The 20,837-nt window shown below is 42.8% G+C and overlaps 1 protein-coding gene across 1 annotated transcript in view; it reads right to left on the bottom strand.

The window, feature by feature from the left end:
* Positions 1-8,986: 8,986 nt before the first annotated feature.
* Positions 8,987-20,837, bottom strand: part of LOC134578561 (tripartite motif-containing protein 42-like) — a 68,398-nt gene continuing 56,547 nt past the window's right edge. The window contains exons 4-6 of the mRNA XM_063437534.1: positions 19,319-20,118; positions 17,478-17,708; positions 8,987-9,089 (exon numbers count right to left, since the gene is read on the bottom strand). Of these exons, the coding sequence (XP_063293604.1) occupies positions 9,018-9,089; positions 17,478-17,708; positions 19,319-20,118 (1,103 nt within the window). The 3' untranslated portion in view covers positions 8,987-9,017. The remainder of the gene's footprint in view (positions 9,090-17,477; positions 17,709-19,318; positions 20,119-20,837) is intronic.

Genomic DNA, 20,837 nt, shown 5'->3' with positions numbered 1-20,837 from the left:
CACTAGGGGAGGGAGGGGGTGGATAAGGACCACTGGGGTAGGTAAGGACCACTGGGGGGGGGTAAGGACCACTAGCGGAGGGGAGGGAGGATAAGGACCACTAGGGGAGGGAGGGAGAGGGGGGGATAAGGACCACTAGGGGAGGGAGGGGGTGGATAAGGACCCCTGGGGGTGGGTAAGGACCAGGGGGGTAAGAACCACTGGGGGGGGTAAGGACCACTAGGGGAGGGGAGAGTAAGGACCACTAGAGGAGGGGGAGGAAGGACCACTAGGGGAGGGGAGGGAGGGTAAGGACTACTACGGGAGGGGAGGAGGGAGGAAGGACCACTAGGGGAGGGTAAGGACCACTAGGGGAGGGGTGAGTCAGGACCACTGGGGGAGGGGGGTGAAGGAACACAGGGGGAACAGGGGTGGGAAGGTAAGGACCACTGAGGGAGGAGGAGGGGAGGTCCACTAGGTGTTTGGGAGAGGGAGGACCACTAAGGAGGGGAAGGACCACCAAAGAGGGGTAAGGAGGGAGGACTACTAAGGAGAGGGAAGGAGGGTAGGACCACTAAGGGGGGGGGGGATTACCACTAAGGGGGTGGTGGGAGTAGGGGAAGGTCTACTAAGGGGTTTGAGAGAGGGAGGACCACTAAGGGGTTTGGGAGAGGGAGGACCACTAAGGGGGGGGAGAGGGGAGTGAGAAGACCACCAAGGGGGGACTGCAGAGGGACAGGGGGCCAAGGGAGAGCACTAAGTGAGACACACACACACACACAGAAACATACAATGCATTCCTACTCACACACAATACATCCCTTACGTTCTCTTACATAATTAATGCACCCCTTACAGACACACACTGCATTCAATTACATACACAGAAACAAACCTTGCACCCCTTACACACACACACACACACACACAGAAACATACAATGCATTCCTTACACGCAAACACACACTACATTCCATATAAACACACTACATCCCTTACACAAATTGCACACATAAAAAATCCCCAACTCATGGATGGGCCATGTAGGTGGATTTATGGGTGGGCATTGTAGGCGTATGCCCCCTGGGGGCCCAGACCTTGAGCTGTGTAAGGGGCCCTAAAAAATTGAGCTGCTTCCTGTTCGTTAATTGTTGTGAGCACTGTTAAAAACAGTCTCCAGAGAGCCTCTTCTACACCAGACCTGTGGAGCCAGACTGAGCGTCCTCATCTGGTGGTAAGTAGGCAATCCAATATATTATTAGTGGCACTAATCTCTAATTTACCGCACATTAAATGGATACTATAGTCACCAGAAGCACTACAGCATAATGTAGTGGTTCTGGTGTCTATAGCCTCTGCCTGTAGGCTTTTTAATGTAAACACACTGTCTTTTCAGATAAAAGACACTTTGTGAAGACTGGCGTTGGCCCATATGGCAGAGCATATGGGCGGGGCATTGTGATGTCACATGGTGGGCAGGACATATGGGGGGGGCGGCAAAATTGTTTTTGCCTAGGGCGGCAAAAATCCTTGCACCGGCCCTGCCCAGACCTTGTTCCCTTATACAGTAAGGGTCAGAGTTGGCCGTGGAATCCCTGCCTGAGTCCCCTTGGTCAGAGGCTGCCGCCTGCCATTCATCCAGCACAGCTAGTGCCTGAGTGGGTTCTACATCTTCCTCACCTGAGGAAAGTTGTGTGAGCTCGTGGGTTGCACGAACTGTGGCTTTCCTGCGATCAGCAAGGGCTTTCCCTTTAGCCTTGCGTGCGGTTACATTGCCCTTCCAATGACGCTTTCGCCGTTGTGAACGCTCCCTGGAGGAGTCGGAGTCCTCGGAGTCCGCTTTATAATGAACCCGTTTAGAGATGGGCTTGGGGACTTCAGAGTCTGTCTGGAGCTACTTGGAAGCGGCTTGTTCCATAGCTGCAGCCACGGCTGCTGTTATCATGGCCTGGAGGTCTGAGGTTTGTTATTCCTCCATTATAAGGAATGAGAATTCGGGGCTCACCCAATTAAATTGCGTGAGGGCACTTAGGCACAATAGGTGGAGAGGCCTGGGGACCGGGGTGGTATAGTATCAGGACTAAATAACCTGAGTTTAGAGACCGGTAGGTCTTAAAGAAGAGAGGGCTGTTTACTGGGGCTCACCCAGGTAATAGGAATCCTGCCTAAACAGGTCCGTTTAGCAGCATAAAATGGGGGCTCACCCCGGCCAGAATAAGGTGTAGACCAACTGGCTAAACCAACCCCTAAAGTAAGGCACTAACCTGGTCCCACTGAATGAAAAATAAATTCAATTGCTTGCAGGATTGCTGGAGCAGAAAATCAGGCACAGTTTATCCCTTTAAGATGGCCGCCGGACTTACAGCCTTAGTGTGGGGAGGATAGTACCTCCCCTAGTTTGGGCGGCAAAACTGAAAGTTTACTGTTCGTATAGTTAAACTGCCGAACGTGCGAACTGTAAAAATGATGTGAATGCCTTAAATAGGCGAACGCTTCAAACTACCGAACGAAGCGTTCGGTAGAAAGAAACGAAAGTCAATGAGCGATCGCATAGAAGAACCGCGGCATTCGCATAAAACAGGCGAATGCGCAAAAACTACCGAACAACGCGTTCGGTAGAAAACTACCGAAAATGATGTGCACAGAAAAGCCGTTGGCAGAAATAGAGACATGGAGGGAAATATAGACGGCGTTGAAGCCATGAAAGACACCTAGGGAGCCAGTCAGGGTCCCATGGTATACAGATAGGGTATGAGAAGTAACAGTGTAAATATTAAAAGGTACAGTAATAGTACAAATGCATGAATAAAATATGTCAAGTATAGAGACACAAAATATAGTACTTAGCTTGTGATGGAGCAGCAAAGAAAGAGGAAATGATGTCATAGGTCACACCTCTTATACCCTATTCTATATTATGATTGGTTAAAAGTTATGTCACTCTTTTCTTTGCTGCTATGGAGTTAGTAAAGAAAGATTATGCAAAATACGAAGCCTCCTGTCATGTGATAAAATTCATAGTTTAAGGCGAGAGTAGCCAAACTGGAAGTATAGGTGACTTAGAGAATGCTTGCAGTTTGGCTATTGTGACCTTAGGTTTCAAATTAATTCTCACTTTACTAAAAAAAATCCTGATACACAGACACATACAGTTTGTGTATTTGTGCAACTATTATGAACAGTGAATAAGCTATTAAATATATGTGAATGTGCATCTTTATACATTGCATGGACTTCAGGGAGATGATCAATTTAAAATCAAAGGGAGATCAGCTAATATTGTCAGAGGGTTAAATTATTTGCCTTTTTTATTTATTTGCTGTGCAAGATGTTACTTTTTTATGAATGTCGAGCTACTGATTGGCTTAGAGTGCCAGCTGACCACTCTAGCCAATCAGCGACACCCCTACCCAGTGGCACTCTGTGCTTCCTGACAGTAAATAAATGTGAACACATTAACACTGATTTTATTTTTTACCTGTGGAGATGAAAAGGTCCAAAGTTTCCCAGCCAGGCCCAGGTAACAAAGCCTCTAATTTTCTTCTCCTTCATTTAACAAAGTCTTCTTTTTCTTCTGACGCTGTCTTCTCTCCTTCTTGGAGGCTTTTATGTGTTTGTGCTGGGTGTGTTTTATGTTTTACTGTACGGGATTGGTTACATGTTGTCCCTCCCTGTGGGATGTCCCCTTGCATGGGGACTTGCATAAAAGTCTGTGAGTGTTAATTAAAACAGACCACTGCTTGACCCTCAACACGGAGCTCTGTCTTGTTCTTGGGGGGGATTCACTGTATGCTGTTAGAGACTGATTGCCATGAGTGTAAGCTGATTATCTGCTTTTCTTGTTCGTCTGCTAGCAGCTATTTGTGAGGTTCCAGTTCGGGAGGTGGAGTGCTATTTTGTATCCAGTTTGGGAGTTTGGTGTTCTGCAGTAGCTGTGCCTGTGTCTCTGGAAGAGGAAGATCTACTAAACGGCGGTTTAACCCTTTTATGCCTGGGGGTGCCGTTACAATTGGTGGCAAGCGGCGAGATCGTTCCTACAGCCAGAAGGACAGCTACAGGAGACACCATTTCTTTGGATTTTACAATTTGAGGGCAACGCATGTCCCAGTACAGCGACCCTGACAGCACCAGGATGGAACCAGCAGTGGAGTACGATGAGGGGGTTATGGATGACCGATATGCAGTTCGCAAAGGCATCTGGTACCAGGCACTGGGTATTGCGGAGTACCAGCGGGGCGAGAGACTCCCCAAGGAAGACCAGTGATTGCAGAAGCGACTAGCCCTGCGGATGCCCTTCCTGGGAGAGCAGCCCCTGGAGGAATGGGTGAAGGAATTGGAGCTCCGGGTATGACAGGAGATATGGCTGGAAGATGCCTACCGGGCGCTCTGGTGGTATGGGGCACAGTACCTGCCCTGGACAGCCGAGCATGACAAGCCAGAGGGAGAGGAGTTTGATGGTCCTGGCTTGTTATGGGAGTCTTTTTCAGAGCTCGAATTTGGGAGCCATAAACAAGCCCGGTTCAGTGATCTCTTGGAATGGAGGGAGAGCAGGTATGACTGGGACGGCACTCACGAGATTGAGCAAGACCTGGTCCACCTGGTGACCCGGGAGATGGAGCTAGAACAGGGCTACCAGCAGCTGTTTCAATGCAGTGAGAAGGCTCAGCAGGAGAGCAGAGTGACAGACCAAGAGCCAGACCCATTCAGCTGGGACGAGAGAGTAAAGTTTTACTGTGAAGAACCCCAGGTGGCCGGTGGAGATGGGACCGAGGTCTCTCCGCCGGTCCTGCAGGGAATTGGGAGCCCAGTCTCCATTCCCCAGTGGCAGTGTGAAGTGCAGGGAGGGGAGAGCAGCGTTCTCCCTCCCCAGCGGCAGGCTGAGTTACAGGGGGCAGAGGTAGTTGTTCCTGCCCTCCAGCAGCAGAGTGGTATGCCGGGAAGGCAGTGTGAAGTACAGGGAGAGGAGAGCAGTGTCCTCCCTCCCAAGCAGCAGGCTGAGTTACAGGGGGCAGAGGTAGTTGTTCCTGCCCTCCAGCAGCAGCGTGATTTTTTGGGAATTAGTAGCCCACTCTCCATTCCCCAGCGGCCTTGTGATTTATTGGGAATTAGGAGCCCAGTCTCCATTCCCCAGCGGCAGAGTGATGTATTGGGAATTGGGAGCTCGGTCTCCATTCCCCAGCGGCAGGCTGAGATACAGGGGGCAGAGATAGTTGCTTCTGTCCCCCAGCAGCAGAGTGAATTCCAGGGAATTGGGAGCCCAGTCTCCATTCCCCAGCGGGAGATACAGCAGGGAATTGGGAGCCCAGTCTCCCTTCCCCAGCGGGAGATACAGCAGGGAATTGGGAGCCCAGACTCCATTCCCCAGCGGCAGAGTATCCTACAGGGAATAGAGAGCCCAGTCTCCTTTCCCCAGCAGCAGGACTCTGTATTGGGAGCAGAGACAGTCGGTCTCCCTCCCCCACGGCTGGAAGTATATATGCAAGAGTAGCTTGTTCCCCCCTCTCCCCAGCGGCAGCTTAACATACCAGGGGGAGACAGTAAGCCCCACAACCGTGCAGATGGGACTGTGGTCTCTGCACTTACAGCACAGGGGGTAGGGACGGTCGGTCCTGCCCCCCCACGACAGAGCTGTTTAGCCAAAGGGGAGACAGTTGGTCTCCAGCAGCAGAGCTGTGTATCTAAAGGGGAGACAGTCGGTCTCCAGTAGCAGAGCTGTGTATTTAAAGGGGAGACAGTCAGTCTACCCCTCCCACAACCAGGCTCCAACCGGGCTACTTCCACGGTAGCGCTGGCACCAGGGCAGAGTACCGCTGGTCTCTGCCCACTCAGCAACCCACCAAGGCCACCTACCAGTCCCCCGCACAGATGTGGTGAGACACCTGGACCTGGACAAAGTTCTCCTCTACCCAGGTGTAGTAACCATTTATTGTGGGTGGGCTGTACGGCTGATTGTGTTTTGTGGGTGGGCTGCTGGACTAACAAGGGCACTGACCCGCAGGAGGTCAGTTACCCTGTTAGTCTGTTTGGAAAAGGGGAGAGATGTGACGAGACCAATCTCGCCACATTGCATTGGAGGAGCCTGGTTGTCTGCCTCTTGCCCTGTGACTATGGACCCTGGGAGATTTGGCCCGTTCAATTCAGTATGATAGGAGTTATGTATTTTTGTATCCTTTTGTGTTTTACTGGTAACATGTGCTCAATGGAGCCTGCCTCTATCCTTGGATATAATTGGATTATTTTCCCCATTGTCTCCAGGATAGAGGGCTCTGTAAAACCGGTTTGGGCCAGATAGCCATGCTGCCAGCCAGGCCCCAAAATATACTTTACTAGCTTCTGAACCCCTGGTCTGATTCATGCCATTTTTGATATGTTGTTCCCCTGAATGGATTGATTGTGAATATATAATTTTTATGTGAATGTGATGTATATTTTAGAAGTTATGAATATGCTGTAAAAACTGTATTTTTCCTGCCTGTGATAAATTACATTAACCAATTGTGTTCAGTAATTACATCACAGGCAGAGGGGAGGATTTTATGTGTTTGTGCTGGGTGTGTTTTATGTTTTACTGTACGGGATTGGTTACATGTTGTCCCTCCCTGTGGGATGTCCCCTTGCATGGGGACTTGCATAAAAGTCTGTGAGTGTTAATTAAAACAGACCACTGCTTGACCCTCAACACGGAGCTCTGTCTCGTTCTTGGTGGGATTCACTGTATGCTGTTAGAGACTGATTGCCAGGAGTGTAAGCTGATTATCTGCTTTTCTTGTTCGTCTGCTAGCAGCTATTTGTGAGGTTCCAGTTCGGGAGGTGGAGTGCTATTTTGTATCCAGTTTGGGAGTTTGTTGTTCTGCAGTAGCTGTGCCTGTGTCTCTGGAAGGGGAAGATCTACTAAACAGCGGTTTAACCCTTTTATGCCTGGGGGTGCCGTTACAGGCATATACATAAAAGTAATCATTTTTATATTTGTAGCCATTCTTCTGTTAGCATAACTTTTGTGTGCAGTAGGGTGGCTTGCTTGGGGTCTTGCTACTGCTGGCTGAGGCTGATGGGAGCGAGCGAGGGTGGGGTCTGCAGCAGCCGTCACCATTTCCACCCTCCCATGCGGTGCTATTTGTATGAAGTTGGGAGGAGTGCTCACAGGCTGATAATACTACAGGGGCCCAGTCATACTCTTAAAGAGCCGCAATGCCTGACCGGGCCCCTGATCAGCAATACCTATCGGGTTGCCTTAAGTGCATGGGCCACTTGAGTGTGCAGGCCCCAGTGCAGCTGCACCAGCGATAGTTCTGCCACTGTATCATACATTGCATCATACATGTACCCCATTTTTGGCAGCTTTATCCTAGCAAGCTAATGCCTGCTCTTACAATATTAACCCACTTACTTGGGAATTGCATCCACATGGAACTCTCAGCAGGCAAGGTATTACTTTACTGAGAGGGTAGTGGATGCATGGAATAGCCTTCCAGCTGAAGTGGTAGAAGTTAACACAGTAAAGGAGTTTAAGCATGCGTGGGATAGGCATAAGGCTATCCTAACTATAAGATAAGGCCAGGGACTAATGAAAGTATTTAGAACATTGGGCAGACTAGATGGGCCGAATGGTTCTTATCTGCCGTCACATTCTATGTTTCTATGTTTAAAGTTAAATAAGGCATCTTTTTTTTTTTCAGCACCAGATAAATAGAAGCTGGAGTCTACCACACCAGTCAAGACCCAAGGTGCAGACTGTACAAAGAGGCCTCTGAGACAGTCCAGCACCTAGTAGCCGGATGCAAGATGTTAGCAGGAACAGCATACACAGAGAGACACAACCAAGGTGCTGGGATTGTGTACCGAAACATCTGCACAGAATTTGGATTGGACCTGCCTAATTCCAGATGGGAGATACCTCAAAGGCTAGTTGAGGATGACAGGGCTACGATCCTCTGGGACTTCAAGATCAAGACAGACGAGCAAGTGCTGGCCGACCAACCAGACATCATGGTGGTAGACAAGGAACGAAAGACTGCAGTCGTGGTGGATGTGGCAATACCCAGTGACCATAACATCATCAAGAAGGAACATGAGAAGGTGGGCAAATACCAAGGACTGAAAGAAGACCTAGAAAGGATGTGGAAAGTGAAGGCAGTAGTAGTCCCAGTTGTGATAGGAGCACTCGGGGCTGTGACTCCCAAGTTGGGGGAGTGGCTTCAACAGACTCTAGGTGTGACATCTGAGATCGCCGTCCAGAAGAGTGCGGCTCTAGGAACAGCTAAGATACTGTGCAGAACCCTCCCAGGCCTGTGGTAGAGGACCCGAGAATGAGGAATAAACATACCACAAAGGAGGGGTGAGAAAATCAATTTAAAATTTACATTTATAAATGAAAACAATATATATATATATAGGAAAACAATCATCAAAAATATCCTATTTGAATATATGTATGGTGGTTCAATACCAACTCTAAGATCTGTGCTTATTGGAATTCTTTTATTTTTCATAATAGAAAGAAATTACTTTAATTGTCCCTTACAACAAAACTCAATTCTCAAATTTTACTCACTAGACAATAACCTGTGGTGAGGAGTTGTCTGATAGGGTAATGACTAAAGTGTGTATTGTTGAGAATTTAACCCCTTAAGGACACATGACATGTCTGACACGTCATGATTCCCTTTTATTCCAGAAGTTTGGTCCTTAAGGGGTTAAAGGTAAATTCCTAAGGATTTTAAAAATTTAAGACGTTCATATTTTAGTTAATTGCATTAAGAGATACTCATAATTAGATTTAAAAAAAATTAAACATCAATTAAAATACACACAAAAAAAAACCCCATACATGGTCTTATATAACTAAGCCAAGCTTCAAATTACAGAATGTGTTTAAAGACAAGATTAAAATAAAACAGTTTTTCTTCAGTTATTTTTGGGGCTAATATATGAAACAAGGAAACAAAGAGAGAGCAGAACCTAATGTACGTTTGGCATTTAGTATTTATTTAAAAAACACAAAGGCCGCACAGTTATTATTGTAAGAACAGCATGAAAGTTTACGATTTCCCGAATGCACTTCTGACTTTTTGCTTTACAGTCTTGGAGTATTCTGAGACTGGTGTTAAGATCTGTGCAGAAAGAAATAGAAACAAATTAAATATTCTTCATAGTTCTATGAATGCCAACAATTGTTTCTAAATATAAATATAAAACATCTGCCTCTTGGCTATGTTTTGTGATCCTTAGTGTGCCACCAGCATTTCATCTGTACATAAATATACTTGTGTAAAAATATGAGGCCCAAACTAGATTTTTTGCCCTAGTGGTAACCAGGTGTTAGTGATTTTTTTTTCTTTCACAAAAATATAACACACTATGCCAAACTCAAACAAAAACACCCTTAAAGATCTGAACAGTGGACATGGGGGACATTTTAGCCTATACTAGGGAGTGTTTGGGCACACAGTATATCCCTGCACGTACCCATGGAATGCCATGGCCTAATTTTTTTTTAGATCTACAGTGAAAGTTAAATGTTACCCAAGCCTACAAAGCCAATTCTCCGTCTGTTATCATTCTAAGGAATATATTGCTTGTCCTACCCATATGGGTTAAAATTAATATCTTATGCATTAAGTAACCCTGAATGTAAAGATTTTAATTTCAATATGGCTAAGTATTACACTCAAAATGTTCAAACGGGTCTGTATGTTATCAGTTTATTCAGCAGTTTTATTCCTCTGATATTATAACTGGAATTGCTGCTAAGGGGTTGAACTAATTAGACTTCATGGAGGCCTCACGGATAGAACCTCTTCATGGTGATGCAGTTGCTTATCGGTCAATTTGCAAGAGCTTCAAGAATTTTAGAGATTCATGTTTTTTTTTTTTTAAATGAGCGCATCCAGCATATTGTTCCTCTGAGCATGTGCAATAGACAGGTAGAGAGATACAGAGGTAAAAAGGCAGATATATAAAGAATCTCAATAAAGAGACATCTATAGCAATATGGACTGTCCGTACGGGTGGGACCAGTCTGATATGCTTCAGATATGTTCTCTCTGTAATGGAACAAGATGAGCTAAAACCAGCTTGAGATCTGAGCGGGGACCCACCGAAGGGCAGGCTAATTGAGCTGTTGTCCGTTCTCACCTCTCTTGTTACTTGTTTTTCTCTCCTTAATTTAAAGGGCAATCCAGAAGTGAAACCTTGCTCACGGTGCCTAGAGGTATGTTTGCTATGCCTCACTGATGATACCTTACAAGTTTGAAATTATTGTCTGGGGTTTCTGTATCTCTTGAGCAGAGGGAACTTGCTGGCATTTCGGATCTGGACTGCCCGTATGGGTGAGACAACTCTGATATGCTTCAGATATGTTACATAGCTGAAAAGAGACTTGCGTCCATCAAGTTCAGCCTTCCTCACATATGTTTTTGCTGTTGATCTAAAAGAAGGCAAAAAACCCAGTCTGAAGCGCTTCCAATTTTGCCACAAACTAGGAAAATATTCCTTCTTGACCCCAAAAAGCAGCTATTACCCCACTAATTAGAAATTATAACCCTGTATGTTATGTTTTTGCAAGCATTTATCCAATTGCAGTTTAAACATCTGTAATGACTCTGACAAAACCACCTCTTCAGGCAGAGAATTCCATATCCTTATTGCTCCTACTGTAAAAAAAATGTTCTCTCTGTAACGGAACAAGATGAGCTAAAACCAACTTGAGATCTGAGCGGGGACCCACTGAAGGGCAGGCTAATTGAGCTGTTGTCCGTTCTTACCACTCTTGTTACTTGTTTTTCTCTCCTTAAGTTTAAAGGGCAATCCAGACGTGAAACCTTGCTCACGGTGCCTAGAGGTATGTTGGCTATGCCTCACTGATGATACCTTACAAGTTTTAAATTATTGTTTGGGGTTGCTGTATCTCTTGTGCAGAGAGAACTTGCTGGCATTTCGTATCTGAACTGCTCGTATGAATGGGACCAGTCTGATATGCTTCAGATATGTTCTCTCTACAATAGCACAAGATGAGCTAAAGCCAGCTTGAGATCTGAGCGGGAACCCACCTTAGGGCAGGCTAATTGTTTTTCACCGTTTGCACCTCTCTTGCTACTTGTTTTTCTCTCTATAGCAATATGCTGTCCATTCTGGCTCGCTAATCTCCAAATTTTCCTAAAAAACTGTGTTCATTTTGCATATGATTTAGTCCTTCCTTCCATCACTTTCACCTATTTGTTTCATCAGCATTTTCCCATGTTGCATTTGCCCTCTGTAAATATTTAACCTACTCTGTCGGATTTTCCCACACAACTTTAAAGAACAACTATAGTCACCTAGAATATGCCATCTCAACAGAGCGACCTGGGTGCAGTGCCAATGCTATTTTAACCCTGCAACATAACATTGCAGCTTTTTTTTTTTTATGGAAACTGCAATGTTTACATTGCAAAGTTAAATCCACTGCAATCAAGACGACTGCTGCGATAGGCACTAACGCTGCACTGACTGAGTAAAACTTGGTCATCTGACACGGACGCTCAGGCTCAATGCTTTCCTATGAAGTATTTTCATGTTTTGTCATCCTGCATGCTATACATACGGAAGAGTAGTCCTTGCTCTTCTCTATGTATTTTCTGAAAACTACAACAATCAGGAGGCAAATAAGAAGAAATTTAGACATAGGGAGCTATATGGAAGCAGCTTAGATACAGTTGGTGAAATAGCAACTTAACGGAAAATGTACTGAAATTTCATCAGCTTGGTTGGTTATACTGAAATTCCATACACATTTTATCTCCATTGTGCTATGGGAACCTTTGAATAACACACCAATTGTATATCAGGCTGATGCCACCCATAAAAGCAATCCAGTACCAAAAATAGTGACCAGAATAGTAAAAAAACAAAAAGTTAGCATTTAGTAATTATAAAAAAAAAAAACGAGTGAGGAAGATAGACAGATCTGCAAGATTAGGCAGAAAGAGGCTAAGCAAGTTATAAGAACTTCCAAATCACACACAGAAGAGAAAATTGCCCAGTCAGTAAAAAAAGCATGACAAGACATTATTTAGATACATAAATGAGAAAAGGAAAGTAAAACAAGGATTAGTCAGATTAAACGAAAGAAGGAAGGTATATAGAAGAGGATACAGGTCTAGCCGACTGCCTCAATGAATATTTTTGTTTGGTATTTACAGATGAAAATGAAGGAAAGCAACGTCAGTTAGGAAAAAGGATAAATTAGTCATTTGTTACACGTGAGTTTACAGAGGAAGAGGTTCTATTTCAACTGTCAAAAGAAAAGACAAATAAGTCCATGGGGCCTGAAGGAATACACCCAAAGTTATTAAAAGAGCTTAGTGGTGTACCAGCAAAACCATTAACAGATGTATTTAACCAATCATTGTTAACAGGAGTAGTCCCAGAAGATTGGAAGTTAACAAATGTTGTGCCCATTCACAAAAAGGGAGGAGTCAGGCAACTATAGGCCAGTAAGCCTTACTGCAGTAGTGGGGAAGGTAATGGAAGGATTAGGATAGGATTGTTGAACATCTAAAATCACATGGATTTCAAGATCAGAGACAACATGGGTTTACTTCAGGGAGATCATGCCAAACTAATTTTATTGATTTTTTTTATTGGATAACTAAAATAATAGATATGGGTGGTGCAGTTGACATTGCTTACCTAGATTTCAGTAAGGCTTTTGACACTGTTGCACATAGAAGACTTATCAATAATATGCAATCTTTAAGTTTGGATTTCAATATTGTTGAATGGGCATGGCAGTGGCTGAGTGACAGGCAACAGAGAGTTGTAGTCAATAGAGTAAAATTGTCACGTTTAAACATTTGTTATGAAGGAACACAACTGCAGATTTCGTATAGTTGAATTTTTATTAACGAAAGTAAAAGGAAAAGACTTTAATTCCAATTTACAGGTACTGAAGCTTTAAGTATTAAATGATAACTGAAGTCCACAGTTACAGGCACTGTAGCTTTAAGGAGTAAACGGTAGTAAATTGCAGACACTGAATCAATAAAGAGTCTCTTAGTAGAGTTAACGGTTTAGGTGATAAGTAATTACAATAGCTGTTCCATACTTTAACTGAAGCAAAACAGATGCAGATAACTGATATGAAGTATGAATTGAAGTTAGCTGTAACGGGATTGTTTTTACCGAAGGACTTTTGGAGACAGGTAATAACAGCTTTTAGATGCAACTCTTATCACATTGGTTTTACTTAGCTTCCGGCACATAGAACACTGGTTTCCGAGATCTCCTCAGAGGCGTATGAAGAGTGTTTAATCTTTAGTCGTGGATGAGGAGAGGTGAAGGGAACTTTGCAGAGTCTTTCAGTCCGGTCTGGTAGCAGAGGCTTTCACCATGAAGTTGTAGCTGGGTTGTGAGTAAGGAACGTAGTTCAATAATCCAGCCTTGATCAGCTGGTGCAGTCAGATTAAATAGGCAGACCGTGTCATACAGGGGTGTGGCTAGGCTCCGTGGAACCAGGAAGTAAGAGGATACCATAGTTAAGGCATTACAGTACCCCCTCTCTAATGAGCAACCTCTGGGTGCTATTGATTTGGCTTAGAAGGGTTATGCTTGTGAAATTTGGAAATCAATTTATTAGCATGAACAACAGAGGAGTTTTCCCATGTATCTTCATCAACACCATATCCTTTCCATCTGATGAGGTATTGTAAGGAGCCACGATGGATCCTTGAATCCAGTATACTTTGAATTTCGTATTCTTCTTCACCCTGGACCAATATGGGATCAGGAGAAGTAGTGACATTTCTTTGGAAAGGATCAGGATGATGAGGCTTCAACAAGGACAATTGATTGGATCTTTGGCATACAGAACAAGATTTGACATAAGATTCGATAGTTTGGTCTTGACAAGGCCACCAACAGTATCTTTTAGACAATTCAAGGGTCCTTTTCATACCTGGATGACCTGCCAGAGGAGAATCATGAATAAATTCAAGTACTTTAATTCTGAAAGAGGGAGGTACATAAATCCGGTCTTTAAAATAGTAGAGACCGTTTTTCTTGGATAATTTCATTGATTTAGGAAGTTCAAGAGCATCTTCACGGAGACCTTTAATGTCGTCAATAAGAGAAGATAAGATTCCAATGACTTTAGGCAAAGGAGGTTCTTGAGGAGTTTTGTGTTGAGAAAGGACAGCTCCAATTGCAAATTCCGAAGCATCCGTTTCAAGGACATAAGGATATGAAGGATTTGGAAGTTGAAGGATAGGAGCTGTTGTAAACTTTCTCTTTAATTCACCAATGACTGTAGGAGGAGGAGACTCCAGTTCGGTGTCAGAACAACATGAGGTTTTAGCTGGTTCTTTCGTAGACTGAAGAATTGGAATTTGCTGTAAACATGTTTCTTTACAATAATGTGAGTTAAAGGTGAGAGAGAAAGGAAACCATGAGATTTGAGGGTTGTGGTTCCTTAACCAGTTGATCCCTAATATAATAGGAAAAAATGGTGATGAGATAACATCAAATATAAGACTTTCCGTATGAGTATGATTGATGGTTACTTTTAGAGGGATGGATTCATGAAGTATTGGTCCCGATGAGATGAGGGACCCGTCAATCACTTTAACAGGTACAGAAGTTCTTTTACGAACACAAGGAATTTTATTCTTTGTTACAAAGGCTGAGTCGATGAATACTCCATTTGCACCGGAATCGATAACAGCCTTGGTTATAATTCTTTTATTGTCCCACTGTAATACAAGAACGATAGGGGACATTTGAGTGTTTGCTGTAGAGGGAAGTACACTTAGGATGGAAGAGGCATGAGACTGCCTTCTGCCTTTTATCCGTTTCAATGAAGGACAATCAGAGACTAAATGAACTTGAGAGGCACAATACATGCATAGGTTTAATTGACGTCTTCGATTTTTCTCTTCAGGAGTGAGGGGACTTCTTATTATCCCTATTTCCATAGGTTCGATTGGTATGGAAGTCTTATCTGGAGCTTTTGAGGGAGTGAAAGGTTTGCGGTCTTTTGAATGTGAAAGGGCTTTTTCGGCCTTTCTTTCTCTTAATCTTCTGTCAATGCTGATTGATAGGCGAATTAGAGCGTTCAAATTAGTAGGGAGTTCTGTTCTAGATAATTCATCTTTTACAGCTTCCGATAAACCAATTTGAAACTGGTTGCGCAATGTGATGTCATTCCATTGCGTTTCTATAGCCCATCTTTTGAATTCAGCAATGTAATCTTCAACGGGTCTATTTCTTTGCTATAGTGTTCTGATTGTTAAATCAGCTGTAGCTTGTTTGTTAGGATCTTCATAGAGAAGAGACATGGCTTCAAAAAATTCATCTAGTGAATTTAAAATGGGGTCATCGTTTTCCAGAAAGGAATGAGCCCATGACATAGGTTCACCTCTTAGAAAAGAAATAACCGAACAAACTTTAGTTCTTTCTGTAGGATAGGATCTAGGTTTCAAAGCAATTAAAAGTTTGCAAGAGTTGAGGAACTCCCTGTATCTGGAACGATCTCCATAGAACTTTTCAGGGTTACACACAGCAGGATCACTAGCCGAGTGCAGAGTAGTATGAGTTTGTAAATCTCTGATATAAGTGAGAAGTCTTTCATTAGTAACTTGCAGGTCTTGCACACTTTGGGCTAGTGCATTAACTCTTTGATTCAGCGTAGCTATAGTAGAATCGAAATCTGCTGGATCCATTACAATGGCTGGATTATTCTGTCACGTTTAAACATTTGTTATGAAGGAACACAACTGCAGATTTCGTATAGTTGAATTTTTATTAACGAAAGTAAAAGGAAAAGACTTTAATTCCAATTTACAGGTAGCTTTAAGTAGTAAATGATAACTGAAGTCCACAATTACAGGCACTGTAGCTTTAAGTAGTAATTGATAACTGAAGTCCACAGTTACAGGCACTGTAGCTTTAAGGAGTAAACGGTAGTAAATTGCAGACACTGAATCAATAAAGAGTCTCTTAGTAGAGTTAACGGTTTAGGTGATAAGTAATTACAATAGCTGTTCCATACTTTAACTGAAGCAAAACAGATGCAGATAACTGATATGAAGTATGAATTGAAGTTAGCTGTAACGGGATTGTTTTTACCGAAGGACTTTTGGAGACAGGTAATAACAGCTTTTAGATGCAACTCTTATCACATTGGTTTTACTTAGCTTCCGGCACATAGAACACTGGTTTCCGAGATCTCCTCAGAGGCGTATGAAGAGTGTTTAATCTTTAGTCGTGGATGAGGAGAGGTGAAGGGAACTTTGCAGAGTCTTTCAGTCCGGTCTGGTAGCAGAGGCTTTCACCATGAAGTTGTAGCTGGGTTGTGAGTAAGGAACGTAGTTCAATAATCCAGCCTTGATCAGCTGGTGCAGTCAGATTAAATAGGCAGACCGTGTCATACAGGGGTGTGGCTAGGCTCCGTGGAACCAGGAAGTAAGAGGATACCATAGTTAAGGCATTACAAAATTGTTACCAGTGGGGTACCTCAGGGATCTGTTCTTGGATCCATTTTCTTTAGTATTTTTATTAGTGGTATTGCAGAAGGTCTTGATGGTAAGATATGTCTTTTTGCTGATGATACTAAGATATGTAACAGGGTTGATGTTGCAGGAGGGATAAGCCAAATGGCAAATGATTTAGGTAAACTAGAAAAATGGTCAGAGCTGTGGAAGCTGACATTTAATGTGGATAAGTGCAAGATAATGCATTTTGGACATAAAATCCCAAGGGAAGAGTACAGAATATTTGATAGAGTCCTAACCTCAACATCTGAGAAAAGGGATTTAGGGGTAATTATTTCAGATGACTTAAAGGTAGGCAGAGTACTGGAGTATCTCCAGAAGTATATTGATACCTTGGAGAGAGTTCAGAGAAGGGCTACTAAACTGGTTCATGGATTACAGGATAAAACTTACCAGGAAAGGTTAAAGGATCTTAACATGTATAGCTTGGAGGAAAGACGAGACAGGGGGGATATGATAGAAACATTTAAATACATAAAGGGAACCAACACAGTAAAGGAGGAGACTATATTTAAAAGAAGAAAAACTACCACAACAAGCGGACATAGTCTTAAATTAGAGGGGCAAAGGTTTAAAACTAATATCAGGAAGTATTACTTTACTGAGAGGGTAGTGGATGCATGGAATAGCCTTCCAGCTGAAGTGGTAGAGGCTAACACAGTGAAGGAGTTTAAGCATGCGTGGGATAGGCATAAGGCTATCCTAACTATAAATAAGGCCAGGGACTAATGAAAGTATTGAGAAAATTGGGCAGATTAGATGGGCCGAATGGTTCTTATATGCCCTCACATTCTATGTTTCTATGCCAACAGATACCCTCTGCACCACAGATGCAACAACTCCAGAAATTTCAGCATTCTTTAATGTAAGGTTATATTTATCTCTGAATTCAGTTGTCAAAATGTGGTACAATAGTAGATCTGTAAATGCATGAGACAGACTTACATACAATAGAAGAAATTGACAATGTACCTTCACAATTTCGCACCATTCACCTTCGCCAGCTAAGTTGACTCCACGTACTCTGAACAGGAGCTCAGTGTTGGGAGCCAAATTGTGTAGTTCAATGCTCTGCCGCTTAATTCCATTTATCTTCCCAGTAAGATCTCCAAAGTGTTGGCTTCCTGACCAGTCAGAGTTAGTGATCTCTTGAAACTCAACATCGTAACAGTCGACAATCTCTGGAGGTGCTGTCCAGAATAGCTGTAAAAACATGAAATTAGAGAAGTGGCTTTTAATAATAATAATAATAATAATAATAATAATAATAATAATAACTAGAAAAGCTACAATTTCTGGGGAAATTGTGTGAAGTGTTCTTGCCTCCATCAGTAGTCTACAACTAGAGTGGGCGGAGTAACTGTTAGTATTTATTTATATAGCACATTTAATTGCAATGTTGTTGCCCAAAGTGCTTCACAGTTACATTAAAACATACAGTTATAAAAAATTAGCAGGTGTAAAAGGCTTTGTCTATGACATCACTTGCTGCTGCAGCCTTGCACAGGTCAGAGTATTTTCGCGGTTGCCATCTTCAAACGGTCGTATTTTAAAAACTATAAATCCTACAGTGAAGAGCTTTATATTGTGAGAATCACAAGACACAGACCTACATTTTGATGTATAGTATGTCTCTGAAATATTAAAAATGAAGGCACAGTCGCAGTTTAGAAATTGCCCTTCAAATGTGAGCTTTGCAGAGTGGAGTTTCAATGAATGTCAATGGAAGGCGTGAGTTGCAAACAAATGGTCATATTGTGAAAACTATCAGGACTATGGCTTAGCCGTGGCAGCAGGGATAGCTGAACGTTTTGATATAAGATTTGTGTAGGTGGGCCTGAAAATGAGGGAGTGGTGGCAGTTTAGAAATCATGTCCTGATTTTTCAGCTTTTGCCAGCTCCCACTCTAGCTTTGCCATTCATTCCTATGGGACAAATTTTGCCACAAGAACGACGATATTCCGTGAACCATTCGGCGAAACGTTCCACAAAGTAATAGCAATCCGATCGGGAACAATCTGCACGTTTTGGTATATTTTTGTCTATGTAGTGTAAAAACTGTGGGAGGAGTTAGGGTGGCAAATTTGGCTATAATAATAATAATAATAATAATAATAATAATAATAATAATAATATATATGTGAGATAACATTAAGTGGTCTTGCTATGCAAGAACACTTAATAATAATAAAACAAACAAGATGTCTCCTCAACTTTCTCCTCATCCTCAGCAATATATGGCTGTCTTTTCAGACCTCACCATCCAGGAACAAGGAAAGTTCTCAATGTAACCAATGTAAAGAAAAGTTTGGTCTTTTCATGCAACCGACTTGAGTGACCTTGCCAGGTCTCATTAGATTTTACAGCCAGGCACAGTTTGAAAAGTAGGAGATAAGGGTGGAAATATTAGCAAAACATGTGGCACAGTCCGAGACCATTTGTCAGGGGGAACACTGCCTAATGTTCATCCATCTGGCCAAATCCACTGTGTGGCATAATGTTGGTTAAATAAAGTGTAGAGACCATATCATTTAAACTGATTGTGTCATGAATTACTGGATGGTGAGGTGGGGCATATGAAGAATGAATCAGTTGGTTTATCGTTCTCTGGACCATTAATTGTGCCAAACAATAATTTAGTATATCGAGTGCCAGAGGAGTTCTTATCCCAAATCTACATAGTCCCACCAAATTCAAAGTTGAAAATAGATTACTGTCATGTAACATAGCTGACTCATTCCTAAACCCTTATTTATTATCTCATAAAAGTAAACACTATGTTATAAACCTCCAAATAATCAAAAATGACGTACCTTAACTACATTTGGATAAGCTAAACTCTGGTAGATAGAAACAGGACTGGGAGGGGACCGTGGCAATATGTCCTTAAAGGATGGTGAATCCATCATATCATTTTCTGTACATGTGATCTTATCCTCTTTGTTCGTGGGGCGTCTCAACATTGGAGGTGTGCTTTTTGGTCTCATTTGATCAATTTCATCTGCTGTTTTCACAAACTCATTTTTTTTATTGATATTATTGTCATTTGAAGTCAGATTGATGGAGGATTTAGAGGCCCCTGAAGGAATGAAAGATGTCCCCTCCACTTTCTCCTCGTCCTCAGCAATATATGGTTGCCTTTTCAGATCATCCTTCAGGTTCATGAGAACATTTGGCTGTGGGAAAAGAGCACGGAGACCTGAGGCAATTTGATCAAAGTTGATTTGAAGGTTTTTAATTGGGTCATACTTTAAACTGCTGACAGGTTGGTAGAGTTTGGCCACCTCATTGTCTATTTCCTTGACTAAATCATTGACCGATTGCAGGAATGTTATTGGATTTTCCTCTTGCAGAGCCTCCTTGGAGTACTGTACTATACCTTCAAGGGTCAGGAGCATTTGGTTAGAGGAGCTCAAGAACTGTGTCAGTTGAAAATCCTTCTTAGATTCAATGATTTGAATGGAATTTAAAATATCTTTCTCTTGTAAAGTAAGAATTTCATGCAGTTTTAGGAATCCATCTCTGATTTCATGTATCTTGTCTCCCTTGAAGCCCCGGAAGTTGTCATTCACCAAATTAATTTCTATAAGGTCATTTTCAAATTTGCATTTAGCTGTAAAACAACATATTTGCCATCGTCATTAATTTAAAAAAAAATAGTATTTTTAAATTCAATTTAATGAAACTCTAGGTAACTTGCTAGTTTTGTTGGATATTTTCTGTGGCAGAGATGGATTAAGATTCCAAGGGGCCCTAGGCAGTCTGTTGATCCCCCCCCCCACACCTTCATTGTTCACATAGGGATGGTGAATGGGGCAAATTACATTCATGGCTCTAGGGCCCATGTCAAACCCCTTTTTCTCAGGTTAATCCTGCACTGCTAAGTGAATACAAAAAATACTATTTATTTATTACAAACCTGTTTCTACAAGAATAGGTTTCACATCAGTGGTGGAACTACCGTTGGTGCGGCTGCACCAGAGCTCACAGACATTTGGGGCACATTGGGTAGCCTATATACTTAGGACCACCCGATAGGCAGGCACATCCGAACAGGGGCCCGCTCGGGTGCTGTGGCCCTTTGACCATGAGGAACAGAGAGAGAAGGAGGGAGAGCACTGCAGACAGTTTAATACTCCACCATCTCCAGGCAGCCCTGGAAGCCACCCTCCTGCACCCAAAGTGTACAAAAGCAGGGGGATGTCTAAAATATGTAAATTACCACTTGTGTGTGTCACTGTGGGTATGTATGAGTATCTGTGTGTGTCAGTAGGTATTGAGTGTGTATGTGTAAGTGTGGGTATATGTGAGTATCTGTGTGTGCCAGTAGGT

Source organism: Pelobates fuscus, chromosome 12 (genome assembly GCF_036172605.1).
Source record: "Pelobates fuscus isolate aPelFus1 chromosome 12, aPelFus1.pri, whole genome shotgun sequence".
Taxonomy (NCBI): Eukaryota; Metazoa; Chordata; class Amphibia; order Anura; family Pelobatidae; genus Pelobates; species Pelobates fuscus.
This window is presented reverse-complemented; position numbering and strand designations above follow the sequence as displayed.